The 14910-nt window shown below is 37.8% G+C and overlaps 1 protein-coding gene across 4 annotated transcripts in view; it reads right to left on the bottom strand.

The window, feature by feature from the left end:
* Ppp4r4 (protein phosphatase 4 regulatory subunit 4) overlaps nt 1-14910 on the bottom strand; it is an 84402-nt gene that overhangs the window by 27536 nt on the left and 41956 nt on the right. For 3 of the 4 annotated variants that reach the window (XR_003838410.2, XM_021179275.3, XM_029484571.2), the window contains 8 exons: nt 13189-13336; nt 12705-12778; nt 10673-10779; nt 8309-8416; nt 5599-5720; nt 3934-4056; nt 2617-2786; nt 2184-2303 (listed from right to left, as the gene is read on the bottom strand). Coding sequence is in view for 3 of the 4 variants with exons in the window: in XM_021179275.3 (XP_021034934.1) it covers nt 2184-2303; nt 2617-2786; nt 3934-4056; nt 5599-5720; nt 8309-8416; nt 10673-10779; nt 12705-12778; nt 13189-13336 (972 nt within the window). In the remaining variant the exon portion in view is untranslated. Of the gene's footprint in view, nt 1-2183; nt 2304-2616; nt 2787-3933; nt 4057-5598; nt 5721-8308; nt 8417-10672; nt 10780-12704; nt 12779-13188; nt 13337-13839; nt 14233-14910 lie in introns of those variants that run through there. The other variant, XM_029484572.2, reaches the window with a different exon arrangement.

Genomic DNA, 14910 nt, shown 5'->3' with positions numbered 1-14910 from the left:
GAGAAACTACTGTCTGCATAAACCTCACTCCTGGGCAGTTTCCTCTGAAGAGAGCATGGTGGTCAACCTAAATGAACGAATACCCTGCAGGCTCCAATAGGAAGTCCCTTTCCTTCTCCAAAAGTAAGCTTTTATGGGGTCAATCTACAGAGATGATACAACTAACTGTGTAGCATTGGAATTGCTTTAAATAACTGTGTCATTTAAGTGGAATATTTCCTATACTTTGTCGTGTGAATATGTATTTCATCAATGTCAGAAAGTTTAATTTTAAATTTTCTTTCATTGCTATTCATGTTTGCATGTATTTGGGTGGGTGCATGTGCGTATGCATATTCACATGTATGTGCGCATATGAAGTATGTTGGGTGTCTTTTTTGATCATTCTCCACTTTCCATATCAAAGGTCTCTCACTTAAACCTAGGACTGCTCCAGATTCATCTAGTTTACCTATCTAACCTGCTTTGGAGATGCCCTTTCTCTGCCTCCTGAGGGCATGGATTACAGGCCAACTGCCATGCCCACCAAGATTTACATGGGGTCTGAACTCTAATCCTCACAATTTGGCACTTTACCCACTGAGCCATCTCTCTAGCCCCAGAAAGGTGACATTTTAAAGAAGCAAAGAATATGACTCAATAGTCCAAAGCATCTTAAATAATATTTATTTATAATGATGTTATTAATACCGTGCACTCTCTCAGCTAATCTAGTAGTGCCTTGACATGTGATACAGTGCAAGAGAGATGATGAAATATTCCTATTGACAATAAGAATTTACTATAGGATTTATAAAGAAAAAATATTTTATCATATCAATTATAAAGAGGCCGTCATGTGACTACTTTGAATGGACAAGTTACAGCTTATATATTGTAATGGTTAATACTGATTATCAATGTGACAGGACCTAGACTAATTTGGCAGACAAACTTCAGCATACACATATGAGGGAATTTCTAGACTGGATTAACTGAGGTAGGAGGCCCCTCCTGTCTTAGCTTCAGTTGTCCACTTCCTAAGCATAGAGTCACCATGGAAGAGGAAGGAAGCCCAGCTAAGGAACTGCCTAGATCAGACAGGCCTGCAGCTATTGACATAGAAGGACCCAGCCCACACCATTTGCTAGGCAGGTGGGCCTGAACTGTGTAAGACAGCAGCTAGCTGAGAGAACCACAGAGCAAGCACAGGAAGCAGCACTCCTCCATACTTTCTGCTATAGGCACCTATCTGAGCTCCTGCTCCGACTTCCCTCATTGTGGGCTCATTGTAGGCTATGATCTGGAAGTATGAGCCTTATTAAATCGTCTCTCCCACAAGTTGCTTTGGGTCATGGTACTTACTAGAGCAACAGAGAAGCAGACTAGGACACTCTGCCTGGGGCAGCGTTGTTTCATGGCCTGGGGTTTTGGACTAAATAAATGAGAGGAGCTGACAGCAGCACATGCTACTCCTGACTGTGGCCCCAACATGGACAGCTGCCTTCTGCTCCTGCCACCAGGCTTCCCCACCATGATGGGTTGTGCCCCAAACTGTGAACTAACATAAAACTTAAGCTCTCTTAAGTTGCTTTTGCCAGGTAGCTTGTCACAATGACAAGACACGTAGTGGACATATGCTTGGCCACTGCTACCTATATGTGGTTTTACTGTTTTTCTTAGAAACAGGTCCCTAATTTCAACTTCAAAGATGAAAAAAATTAACTATGTTCACCATAAAAGTTTGGTTTTGCACATAACTTATAGAAATCTGTACGGCTGTAGCTAAACACTGTGCTCATAAAATTTCACTTGCAGTAAAAGCAATATGTGTAAATAATTTGTTACTCAATTTTCCATTTACCCTAAAACTACTTAAGCATAAGGGCGAAGTATAAATATGACAAATCATTTTAAATTATAGCTATCATTATGTATGGCTTAAGGTAAATATTTAGTTTAAATACTCTGAAAATAGGTCAATGAATAAATGAATATAATGCATTTATGTAAATGGATTTTGTAAACACACTAAAAAGAGAATTATGGGAACTCTAAAATAAGACTTAAAACTATAACATGAAAGACATATGGTGTCTCTATCTTCTAACAAGTCTGTAAACACAGTACAGAGAATATCAAACCAGTATCTATAACACAGAGAGCATCAACATGTGCACCATGGCATTCATTCTTAGACTTACTTCATAAAAGCAAATAGCAATAGTGTATCTGACTGGTACTTCAGGGTCATGACAAAGGCAGAAGAATGTAGAATAGAGTTCCATGTGGAAGTTTTTAGGATCAACAAAAACAATCATGGCCTAGTGGAGGTGAAGGAGATGAATGGGAAGGAGAGAAAAACATGCATCAATACCTGATAAAACCATCTCACTAACATGGAAATCACAGCCTATTAAACATGTTAATAAAATACTGTTTGTAAAAACCAAATGCATAAACATAATTCTAATATATACAAAGAAATATAAATTGCATCAAAATTTGCTTAATACATGTATTCAGTTAGACACAGTGCTAAACAGTGCAGAGATGTCAATATTTTAATGTACCCTACTCATATGTTTTAATGCCACAGTCAAAACGACCAATAAGCATAAGCAAGTATTTTATTACCGGAAAGTTGTAAGCACAGTTCTTTCGTACTGAAGTATATTTCTTCTCCTGCTCTACGATTTGGGATGGAATCTGGCTTTCATTGTGGCCATTTTCTTGTTGCAAACCCAGTGTACAAAGTTTCTTATAAAACTCCAAAAATCTCAAGTGCTGATCTGGAGTGAAAATTCCTAAAACAAATGTAAAACCTGAGTCCAGCATTTCAATTGCAAACAAAATTTTTTTAAAGGAACTCAGAGTACAACAAAAATGTTTAGGACAAAATATTAAAGCAAAATGGATACAGATGGTTGGTTCTTAGTTACAGCAATGAGCAAACAAATACGCCGAAGAAAGCTAGAAGGTCATAGTTTTTCACCTTGTGTTTACTTTAATAATGTATAGGAAGATTTTTTTGGAAGGGAAATAGAGGAAGAGTTGATCTGGGGGTCAGGGGAGGTGAGGGCAAAGGGCTGGGAGGGGTGGAGGGAGGAGACACTCTGGTTGGGACGTAGTGTATGAGAGAAGAATAAAAGTTAAAAAATAAAAATAAATAATAAATAATAATATTTTAATTTTAAAAATATGTACTGAAAACAGGAATTATGACTGCATTTGTTCTACAGCTTGTAGAGAACTAAGATGCCAATATTATCAGGACCATTCTTAAAATACTGCTGTGTATTTATGGTATTTATGTTTTAAGGGCTTTGCAGGAAAAAAATGTACATGTATCTACAGAGAAGGAGCTAAAGAACGTAGCCTGGAAGATGTCAACATGATCAGAAATACTATTCATCAACAGGATAGTTCCACACTCATCAACTCTCTCAGATCCAGGGATTTAGTGAACACTGTAAAACATTTTTCAATTACCAGATGTCTGCAATCCACATTAAGTATATTACTATGCTAGATAAGAGATTAATTCTTCTATGATCACAATAAGCCAAGAATATGTTCAGATAACATGATTCCTGAGTGCTGGCCTACATTCTAAGCTGAACTACTCACATGCTATATTTGTCATTTGAGAAATGGTTTTTAAAGTTATTCTCTCCGCGTATGAAGAGCTAATGTCCTGAACTTCTATTAGCATGCTGAATCTTAAAGATACAAATTGCCCAGAAATTCTGTGGGCTGCACTTACTTACTTTTCAAATAAGGTGTCATCCGTGAAAACATCGTTTCTAAATGGGCTCTAAATTATGTTGCTAAGATCTAAGTTCTCCTAAGTCTGCGCACACTTGAGAGCAAGTGCTACCCGAAAAGAGTTGAACAAAATGAGTAGGGGCAAAAGAGAAGAGCAGCTAGGCTTGCAACCCCCATGTAACGTACCATAGAGTCCATGGCATAGCTTTCCTAAATGAAACGATAAAGAAATCAGAATGGATTCATCTGCTTTGAAAGACTTTTCACAGAACGATTTCACTAAGGGAAGTATAGTTTGACTTCTGTCATCTGGGAAACAAAACAGAACAATATATAGTTTAGAGGCAGTTGTTGACATTACAGTGTGGAAACTAAGACACATACATGCTGAAGAAGAAAAACATCTCTGCTAGACTAATGATAGAGACATTAGTGACAGCCGTGATAGAGGGACTGGAGGCAAGGAGTGAGATCACCAGAAACTGTGAGTTTCGACTTGTACAGGAACCACATGGGAATGAACATAGGGTCACCACAACTAAACAATTTCATCAATGGTGTCTTGAGTATGAATAACCAGAAGAATTCTAACATTTTCAATTTAAGTAGTTGGATAGCAGTAGGCCCAGTAAACTTTGAGTTCTCTTTTATATTCCTCTCATGCCACACTGTAACTTTAATATTGGTTTTATTAAAGTCAACTTGAAATCTAACCTGTCTACTTAATTTCACTGTTGTTACTTCTTAGATGGTCTTTAAAGGTTGACCAGTTAAATATATGTATCCACTTAGGCCATATGCTTTTGATATGATAGCAATATTTAAGTCTCACTTCCAGATACTTGTGAAAACTCCCTCGGTTGATTAAGCCATCAGACATGCAACAGTACTGAGGGGTGAAAAGTTATAATGGAGGCATGGGTGTCATGCTATTATGACTGTATTACCACCACAATTCAGAGCCTTGGCTCCAGTTATTAAAGGAAATCCATAATCCAAAATCCACTGATTAACAGAACAAGCATTATATGAAACAGGAGAAACTTCACTATATGAAAAATAAAATGGTCTTAGAACTTGAAGAACAAACCAGCAAAGAAACCTGTGGTTCATCATATTACCTCAATGCTCATTCTGAAATATTTATACAGAATCATCATCTATACTGCAATAATCTTTCAGAGGCTCTATTTCAGATCAAATGTTGATAGTCCCAGTAAGCCCAACCCTACAATTCCACAGTTGACTTTCACACCTCAGTCTTAACATTTGACCCGCTAAGCATTACCTTGTTGTGGGCTAACATCCACTGGTGAACTACTTGTCCAGAGCCGGCATCAATCTAGGTCTGGGTCCATGCTTAGTAGAACAGCTAGCTGTTCTGAGCCTTGGTTAGGATGATGACAAGAAATACTTTCTTACACATCCCCACTGAATTATCTACTCCAAATTTCTCCTCCAATGGCATTTTAATGCCAGCCTTCTGGCATTAAAATATTATTAAGAAAGAACTCTCGCAGGCATGCTATAATCATGTTATAGTCATTTAGACATGTTACCGTGAGGACTTAACATCAGTTAGCTGAGGAAATTAAGGGCTACTTTCCAAGCCAAATTCTTCAACTTTTACATATGCCAGTCATGTTCTGATGAGAGAAATGAGAAGTAGGAAGCGCAAAGCAGCACCAAATTCCATGATGGTAAGAGCAGAAGCACATAAGACATTAAGGAATACCCATAACACTCGACACTTAACAGAAAAGTCTCAAGCAGCCTTTGCTCCCTGCTAGCAATGGAAAACCTGGAAAAACTGACTTTCAGAAATAAAGATGCTTGCACACGCAGTTTTACCTGTATCGAACATGTCAAGCATGTTAACCAAGGTTTCAAAAGCAGCAAGCCGCACACTGCCACTCTCGTCCCTAGAGAGTTCTATTAGTTCGGGAAGCACCACATTCTTTGTCAGTTCTGTCCTGCACAATAAGCAGTAGAAGAAACTAAGTCAGAGCAGCAAACCTGCAGCCAGAGTCTAATAAAATCAACTGAGCGAGCAGCCCAGCTGGTCCCAGCGTCCTGCTCTCGTCCCCACGCATGCCATCTGGTGAGGAAGGCAGCCATGGGGATAAGAAATACAGGGTGGATATGGGAGGAGTTATGGGGGCTAGGAGGGGATAAAATTACAATACATTGTATGAAATTCTCAAAGATTTAAAAATATTGAAGAAATACTAATAATAATTTTATAATGATTAAATCAATTCTAATTTCTCCTGTGAACTACTGCTAACTATAGAAATTTTAATAACTAGGATGTTTGATATATTATGCTTTATAAATTATATAATTTTCTATTTTAAATAAATTTCAGGAAATGATCCAGCTAGTTAAGAAAAAAAAAATGTATTATCAGTATTTGAAGAAGCAAAATCACTTGATCTAGATTTTGAGGCATGTTATTTTTCTAATTATCTAACATGCATTTGACATTACTGAAATAATTACTTTCCATACAAAAGAATGATAGACAACACTGGATATTCAATCTAAAAGAATAAGGGATGGTAAATGCTTTTATAGATTAAACAATGCTTAGAACCTAATCATAAGCAGTCCCTAGTCAGCAGTCCATCTCTACTGATAACAAGTGCCTGGACTGATGAAAGGGAGCCTTCAGATATAGTCTTTCTGGTATACAGTACAGAAGACCGCATATAAAATACCCTGCATAGTATATTAACAGAGTTTAAAACAAACAATGAAACAACTAAATAGCAGAGGCAGACAGAACTCTGTGAGTTCAAGGCCAACCCAGTTTATAAAGCAAATTCCATGCCAGCCAGGGCTGCACACTGAGATTCTGTCTCAATAAAACTAAATAAATAAATAAATAAATAAATAAATAAATAACAAATGAATAAGTCTCAAAAAAATTAAAAGTTGGGTGAATTGCGGAGTTTGGGCCTGGTCTACACAGTGAATTCCAGGCCAGCGAAGATTACAAAATGAGGCTCTGTCAGTCAAAAAAAGAGAGAGAATTAAAAAAAAAAGCAAACAGAAAGACTTCAGCAGAGCAAACTGTTCCTTCAGTTCATCACTTGAATGATGTTTTCTACTGTGCTTTCTGTAATTACTGCATTTGCTGTATGATGTGGGCATCATCTTGACCTCAGCAGGGCATGCGCAAGACATTTCTTCCCTACCACAGATCTAAGAGCATACCTCTAAAGCAATTCATACGCTTATCTTTCTCTTCTGAACTCAAGAGAGTGATTGGTACAACTATCCACTATACACTGGAATTTTTCTATCCTATTTTAATTTCTTAAATAGTTCTTAATTTGAACTTTATTTGAACTTTTATAATGTCAAGTAGATAATTAATTTACTCTTTTCACTAGAGCCCAAAACTGTTATTTTAAATTGATTATTATAAGGAGGCAATGGGAACTTTAAGACAGAGGTCATGTTGGGAGGTTTCCAGACACTGGAGATGTGTTCTGGAAGCAGACAGCACCTTCTTCCTCATTTTTGTTTCCTGGTCAAGAAGTGATGGCTTTGCTCCGCCCACTCTCCACTACCTGTGCTGTCTCCTAGAGGCCCAAAAGTAAGAGATCATTAGCCTTACTTCAAACTGAAACCTCCAAATAATGACCCCAGATAAAGCTTCTCTCCATAAGCTGTCACAGCATCTGTTACAATAACAGGAAACTGACCAACACGAGCAGCCATGAGGGACCGTCACTTTCCTGTTACCACACCGAGAAAAGTCCTACTGTTATGTCTCTAACGGGACAAGAGAACTCAACACTAAATAAATGTGTACATATGATCAAGCAAATTGGTTTAAATGTATTCGAACCTACTGAAGCTGAGTATATTCCCTGTAATTTTATTTACAAATTAGTCCTTAAGAAATAATCCTGAATTAATTAGGGAAGACTAATTTGAATATGCTTGGTGTGGTGGTTTAAATATACTTGAATGCTTTAGAATCCTTAAAACAAAAATCACTTCCCAAGATGATTTTCAGAGATTTCTTTACTACTATACTTGTACTCTGACCTGGGATCTGCTTTTAGGCAGAGTGTAGACTGCCTGTCCTGTGCTTCTGCTTCCTGTCCCCAGTGGTCAAGAAGAGCCACAAACCTAGGAGCACACAGAGCCTGGAATTGCATAGGGATACAACAAGGTTTCGATAACAGCAAATCTACCTAAAACACCTAAACTACAGCCAGAATCTGGTCAACCAAAAGAACTGCTCAGCTACATCCCAGGTATGGTTTCTCTTGGGACATGGTCCCTTCTTGGATCTGGTTGCTCAGAACTCTAACTGAGTAACCAGGATGAGAAGAAAGAAGCTGGCATTGATTGAATATCCCCTGCCATGCTTGATACATCCCTTCTCTCTCTTACCACAGACACATCAGGAGAGGCCAGCTAGGATCACGTGAGGACAGCACAAAAAGAGCAGCAGACTCTCATGAAACACATGAGCAGGATGTGCGTGTGTCACACTCCGGCAATGCCACTGTACAGCGTAAGGACCTGGACGGACACTTACCCAATGCCCTGAGCTATGTTTTCTAACTGGCGACACATACAAGATCGAACTTCATATTCCACATCTTGACAGAGTGATTTTACCAGGGGAAGTATTTCTCTTTTAATGCTGAGGAAGACGGGTTTAAAAAAGAAAAAAAGAAAAGAAAAGAAACATGTAAATGGTTGGACATTTTAGACTAATATTTTTTAAAATCCACAAATCTCAAATTACTACTTATGTGAGAGAACATCTTTGGATTTTTAGATTTGTATGTTTAATGTGGGTGTCTGTAGAAATCGGGAAGCTAGAAAGCAGGGGTTGGTTGGGACAGGGAATAGAAGGAGAGGTGGAAGGGGGTGTGGTGGTCTGAATGAGAATGGCCCCAGTCATCAGGGAGTGGCACTGCTTGAGCAGGATTAGGAGGTGTGGCCTTGTTGAAGGAAGTGTGCTTTGTGGTTTCAAAACCACAAGCTAAGCCCAGTTTCCGCGCCCCCTCCCCTTGCTAGCCCCAGATGTAGAACTCTCAGCTATTTCTCCAGCACCATGTCTGCCTGCATTCTGTCATGTTTCCCACTATTATAATTATGGACTACACTTCTGTAAGCCAGCCCCAATTAAATGCTGTCTTCTCTAAGAGTTGTGTAGAGGTCATCCCATCTCTTCCCAGCAATAGAAGGCTTACTCGGTAAGGCTATGTGGGGAAGCTTTGGAAAAGCCAGTCAGGTGCTTAAGATACATATTTTTATAAAAGAGTTTAAATGGCAGCACCCTGCAAGGGTACACAACACTTTTTTCCTTAGAAGATATGGGTTATTGAATAAAAACCTTATCTCCCTATTACTGATATTGTTCTTGGCTGCTCATATAACTATATAGTAAGACCCTACTACTCAAAACACAACATGCTTTGGTTGTTCTATCGAAATCAAGCCAGAACTGACATGAAAACTTCACCCTACTGGATTGTTTTCATGGTGCCAAATGATGCAATGCAGATGACTAGTGGAGAAAAGTTATCAGTACAAGTGTTGATCTTGCAAACTACAATACAGACCTGTGAGGCAAGGTGTGACTACTGTGCAAGAGTGGCATGACTTTTCTGGAGGTAACGAACTGCTTTCTGATTGGGTTTTAGTGCTCTTCAATAGGAGGGAATCCGTGCCTCTTACTGTGGATCTTGTCAAAAGCCCAGTGCTGGGATGTTCCAGGCCTTTTGTAGAAACTTACAACAGATACACTGCTAATGCTCAGCTGTCAAGCTGCCTTCTAAGAATTTATGCTTACACCTATACATCAGTGCTGCTCTCAACTGAGAAAGATGCTTCTTATGGCAGTGGGAGAAGCAGTGCAAGAGATTCATATCTGGTCAAAATGCTGAGAGTTCAACCATAGATTAGACAGCCCCTACAAGGGTCAGGAAACACCAAGAAAGAGGCCAGAAAGAATGGAAGAAACAGAATAGGGAGAGATATGCTATAAACTTTGTCTTCGGATATGACATAGATGTTGTACTCATGAATTTACAGCAGCTTTGGTTACTGGCATAAGAATAAGCCAAACAGCATTCCAACAATGACAGGAGGGACACATGGGGTTCCACCCCTAGCTGAGAAGTCACTGGTAAGGGATGTGGGGTCATTTTCTTCAAGGTGGGTGGATAGATTGCCCACATCCATGTGCATGCAGGCAGCACTAATTCGAGATGGTAGATTCTTTTTTTAAAAGAAGAAAAAGAAAATGAAAAGTGAGAAGGGGAAGTATCTGGAAGGGATTGGTAAAGGAACATTCAGTTAGCTATATAAGGATGCATTATACATACATATATGTATACATGTATATATAGGTATATATTTGTGTGTTATATACATATATGTGTGTACATACATATATGTATACATATGAAATTGTTAAAGAAATAGTTCTTTAAAACCATGAGTTACCTTATTAACCTAATATAATTTAACATAAGAATTCAGTTTATATTGTTTATATTTTATATAATTTTACTAATGGATATTACCATTAATTACAGTATTTGTTAAAGATTATGGCTAACTTTGTACCAGCAGTTAAATGTTCATAGCTAATTCAGAAAGCTATAGCAATACAATTTTGGAAGTCCCAAGATAATCCTATTTTATCCTCCCAAGAAACTATAGTGTGGGATTGGGAAGACTAAGAGAATAATTTAACTCAACCATGAAACCCCATGAAACTGAGAAGAAATGTTTCCAGTAAGTAGACTCTTGTCTGAGAAGTCTGTATAGCTATAATGGCTAAGCTTATAATGTGGAATAATGCAAAAGTAACCGTTGCTAATACAGCACTATATGTTTTTAAATCAATTTAATAAAAGAAACATAAGTACACACAAATACTCACCTATGGGCATCAAATTTGTTGGTTATTTTTCCTAAAATTTTACAGCTAACTAAACGTGACTGGACAGTTTGGGAAAGCTGTGCCTTGGAAACAAGTGGATTGAGAATCTAAAAGGAAATATTTCGAGAATAAATGGACAGACAATTATGCACTCCTCTTGCTAACACCAACTTCTTCAATGAACATTTTCATTTTTAAACATTGTTAAAGAACATGAATTACAGGTGAGGGACATGGCCACTCTTAATAATAATAATGGCAAGTGACAAATGCAACTCAAACCAATTAGACACAAAGCACTGGGGCAAAGCTCAGGGCAAGCTCTGCACTGGTCCAAGACATATGAAGGGTAATTTTGAAATACACATTTTCAACAGAGAAAAACAATTTAGTTACCAAGATACTCTGAACTTTATTTCACATGGAATTCTATATTTATTCTCAAATTACAGGGGGAAAAACCTATTTAGGAAACTCGGTTATTTGAATATAAAGACCAAAGTCTGGTGTTATATTATTCATAGTCTTGACACTAAGAAACTTAACAGCATGGCACACTGCAAAGAATTAAGAATAGTGGTCTGACATTCTCATACTAATTCCTTAATTTTTAACATTGCTATTTCTCATGCTAACAATTCTATTAAAGGTCACATGCCAAAGTCGCCAAGCACTCTCGAGTAGCAATTGCTTCACTCACGGTTACAGCGTTCTTCAAAACCACAAAGAGCACAGCACACCTCAGTACTGTGCTCAGCAGTTCACTGTGTGGTATGTCTAGATACTTGCCATCAGGTACACATTATTATTACTGGATAACAGTTGCTGTTTTAAAGAGAGTATTTTGGAATTGTGATAGAATGGCAAAGTCTAATGCAGACAAAGACACAAGGAGATCTGTGGAGGATATTTCAATGAATAACTTTTTACCATGGCATGTTTGCAAAGAAATACATACAAGGAGAATGTTTAAAGAAAGCAAAGTGATTTCATTAGAGGACAGATTTGCAGTTTTTTCTAGTCTGCCATCTTAATTTATAATAAAAATTTTCAAGAGAAACAACATGAACCATATTGAAAATTAAAAGGCAAAAAACAACTGGGACTAATTTTTGTACAAATATATACAAATGTAAGAAAGGATGGCAGAGAGATAGTATATATAAATGGTGCTTAAAGATCAGGATCACATAATTCCTAAAGAAGAAATATAACCAATTAGATAAAATAAATGAAAAAGTAGTCAACAGAATAATTTGAAATTTCCAGTTAAAATGCATTCATGCCTTTAGCCTCCCAACTTATATGAGAACATCATTTTTAATTGTTGATTTCCAGGCAGTCTCACATGACCCAGGATAAACTGGAATCACAATGTAGCCAAGAAGGACCTTGAATTCCCCTTTCTACCTTCACCTCCTGAGTGCCAGGGTGACAGTCATATGACCCCAAGCCCGACTCATGGCAACCTGGGGACCAAAGCCAGGCTTTAGTGCCTGCTAGCAAGTTCTCTATCACCTGAGCCACACTCCAGAGGGACACTATTTTCAATAAAATCTCAGAGTAACTGTCTTTCACATACTTAGTGAAGAGCTTAAGAATAGCAATGTCCCCTTGCCAGGTGACGCCACTTTTATAAATGCTACAATTAAAGAGCTACTGAAAAGCTCTACAGAGACGGCATATTTTGCTAGTAAAACAGAAGGCTGAGAATGGCTTCCATCATTTAATAAGTAAAGTAATTTGCAACTACACACAGGAAACTGACGCTACATGAAAAGTAGCCATGTTCAGATTTCATCTAATCACTGGTGTGACAAGCAGCAACCACACACACAGCAACCACTCAGAAACTTAAAACCAGCCAACTACACAAGTATACATTATCTTTCTTCTTTACATTTTCTGAATTATTTAAGTTTTCTGAAATGAGAATGTGTTGTCTTCACAATGGGAAACAATCTTATTTCTTTAAAAAAAAAAAGTGTAACACAACTTACTATTTACAAAAAGAAAAAAAAAAGAGTATTACCTCATGCCTCAGGGTTTCTTTTGGCAATAATTCTACTGCGGAGAGAAGTGTCTCCAGCCATGCATTGCTGACACCTGATGGGCACAGATGCAACATGCTAGGTTAAACACCTCAGGGGCAAAAGCATTCTCAGCTCATCCATCAACAGCCGCAATCCCATTTTATTAACAAATAAAAATTACTATTATCGTTCTAAGCGTCATTTTCTACAGTTTTGTCTTGAATAACTTTAGAAAATTTAAATACTGGAAAATAATTTGAGGGAGACATATGGTATTCTTGCTGTATGATCATCCCATGAACATAGCTGTAAAGGAAAACATCTAAAGAAGGGAAAGTCTGGGGGAAGCACTACTGTGTTCCCGCCCAGGGATCTTTCTTGGAGGAGCTCGGCTCTTTGCATCAGGCCCACAGGCGGCAAATGACCCACAACCACTGGCCAGACAACATGAACACGACTGTCACCGGGCATGCGGGCCCTGACCTGTGTCCCTGTGCTCCAGGTGCAGGAGAATGACTTGCAGGAAGGAGTGTGCACAGGTGTGGACTGACATTGATTCTTCCTGAAGGATGGTCAGAAAGGACACTGCAGCCGTTAGCTGCATCTCCACGCTTGCGACATGCAGGACTTCCTGTGTGAGCAGAAAGAACGTGCTATTTACAGAGATGAGGGGTCAGAAGAGTAATGTTATAAGAGCCAAGGTTACGGACGCACTAAATACATCCTTTAAAGATATGTACTTCTTAAGAGAATCATATTAATCTGTTCCTAATATTAACTCGTTAGATGATAAATTTCTTAGGAAATTTTAAATGTTTTAAGAATTTATACAATGGGTAACGTTCTCTTGATTTACAGGATGAAAATGATAAACCATGTGTAAACCTTTAAAGAACAGAGTTCTTTGGTGGATTTGAACTTTTACATTGCTAATGGCAATATGCAGATGTCATCCTGCTGATGAGCACAACAATGTCAAATCTCAATCACATGTATTTTCGTTTCTTGTATTTCTGTTTCAAAAATAAACACCATAAGGGTTGGAGAGATGACTCGGTGCTGAAGAGCTTGTACTTCTTTGTCAGAAGACCTGAGTTCAATTCCCAGCACCCAGGTCAATCAGCTCTCACTTACCTGTGACTCCAGCTCCAAGGATCCAATGGGTCCTTCTTCCCTCTGAAGGTAACCTCACTCATATGCACACACCCTACACAGATACTCACAGGGACACATAATTAAAAATAGAAAACATCCAAATAAATAAATAAACATTATTATTCTAATATGAAAAGGAAAATACTCAAGATTGTGCAAATGGTCAAGTGTGGCGCACACCTTTAATTCCAGCAATTGGGAGGCAGAGGCAAATAGATCTCTGTGAGTTCCAGATCAGCCTGGTCTACATAGAAAGTTCAGGCCAGCCATAGCTACACAATGATACCCTCTCTCTCAAAAAGTGGAAATGTAGTTTCTTCCCCCCTTTCCCGCCTGATATAACTGATAATAGAATAAATTACCATGAAATAAACAATTTAAAAGATTTTCTTAAACATAAGGATGTTTTTAAACAATAAATTACACTCATATCATTTAAAGAATTTAAACACACATATTCAAACTTAAAGCCTACATTAAAATATATACTTAAAATACATCAAAGGCTAAAAAATAACTTAAATAAGCTTCTTCAAATATCAAAATAACTATACTTCTCTCTAGAAGCCTGTTGGTTTTTAGGGATGAGTGTACAATGTGAAGGCAGAGCATAACTTTTTTTGCTCAATTATGAAAATAGTGAGAATTTCACTTATGTGTCAATTTTGTGACTGACAGAACAAAGTTATCAGGATGTCAGGATACTTACTATCATTAACTTTCAGTTTTATGATCTTGGGAAGACTAACCTTTCTGGCATTATTTTGTAATATAATAAAAGTCAATTACAACATGATCATCATACAAATTTATATCATTTAAACAGTTTTTATTTGTACAATTTACCAACTTACTATGCAAATGACCATTTAAATACTGACTACTGTATGTCTAGTATCTTTCTCTATACTCCCCTTGAGTTTGTAGAAAGAACATCACCTTGCCCATATCTTTGCTGGTCTCTTCCTAAAACTGCAGTCAAGAGCCACCTCTTTGGAGGGTAAATAACCCTTTCACAGGGGTCACAACATAAGGTCATCAGAAATATCA

This window comes from Mus caroli, unplaced genomic scaffold, assembly GCF_978045245.1.
Source record: "Mus caroli unplaced genomic scaffold, Mus_caroli_1 scaffold_14, whole genome shotgun sequence".
NCBI classification, from domain to species: domain Eukaryota; kingdom Metazoa; phylum Chordata; class Mammalia; order Rodentia; family Muridae; genus Mus; species Mus caroli.
Note: the sequence above shows the minus strand (reverse complement) of the source record. Positions and strands in the feature narration are given on the sequence as shown.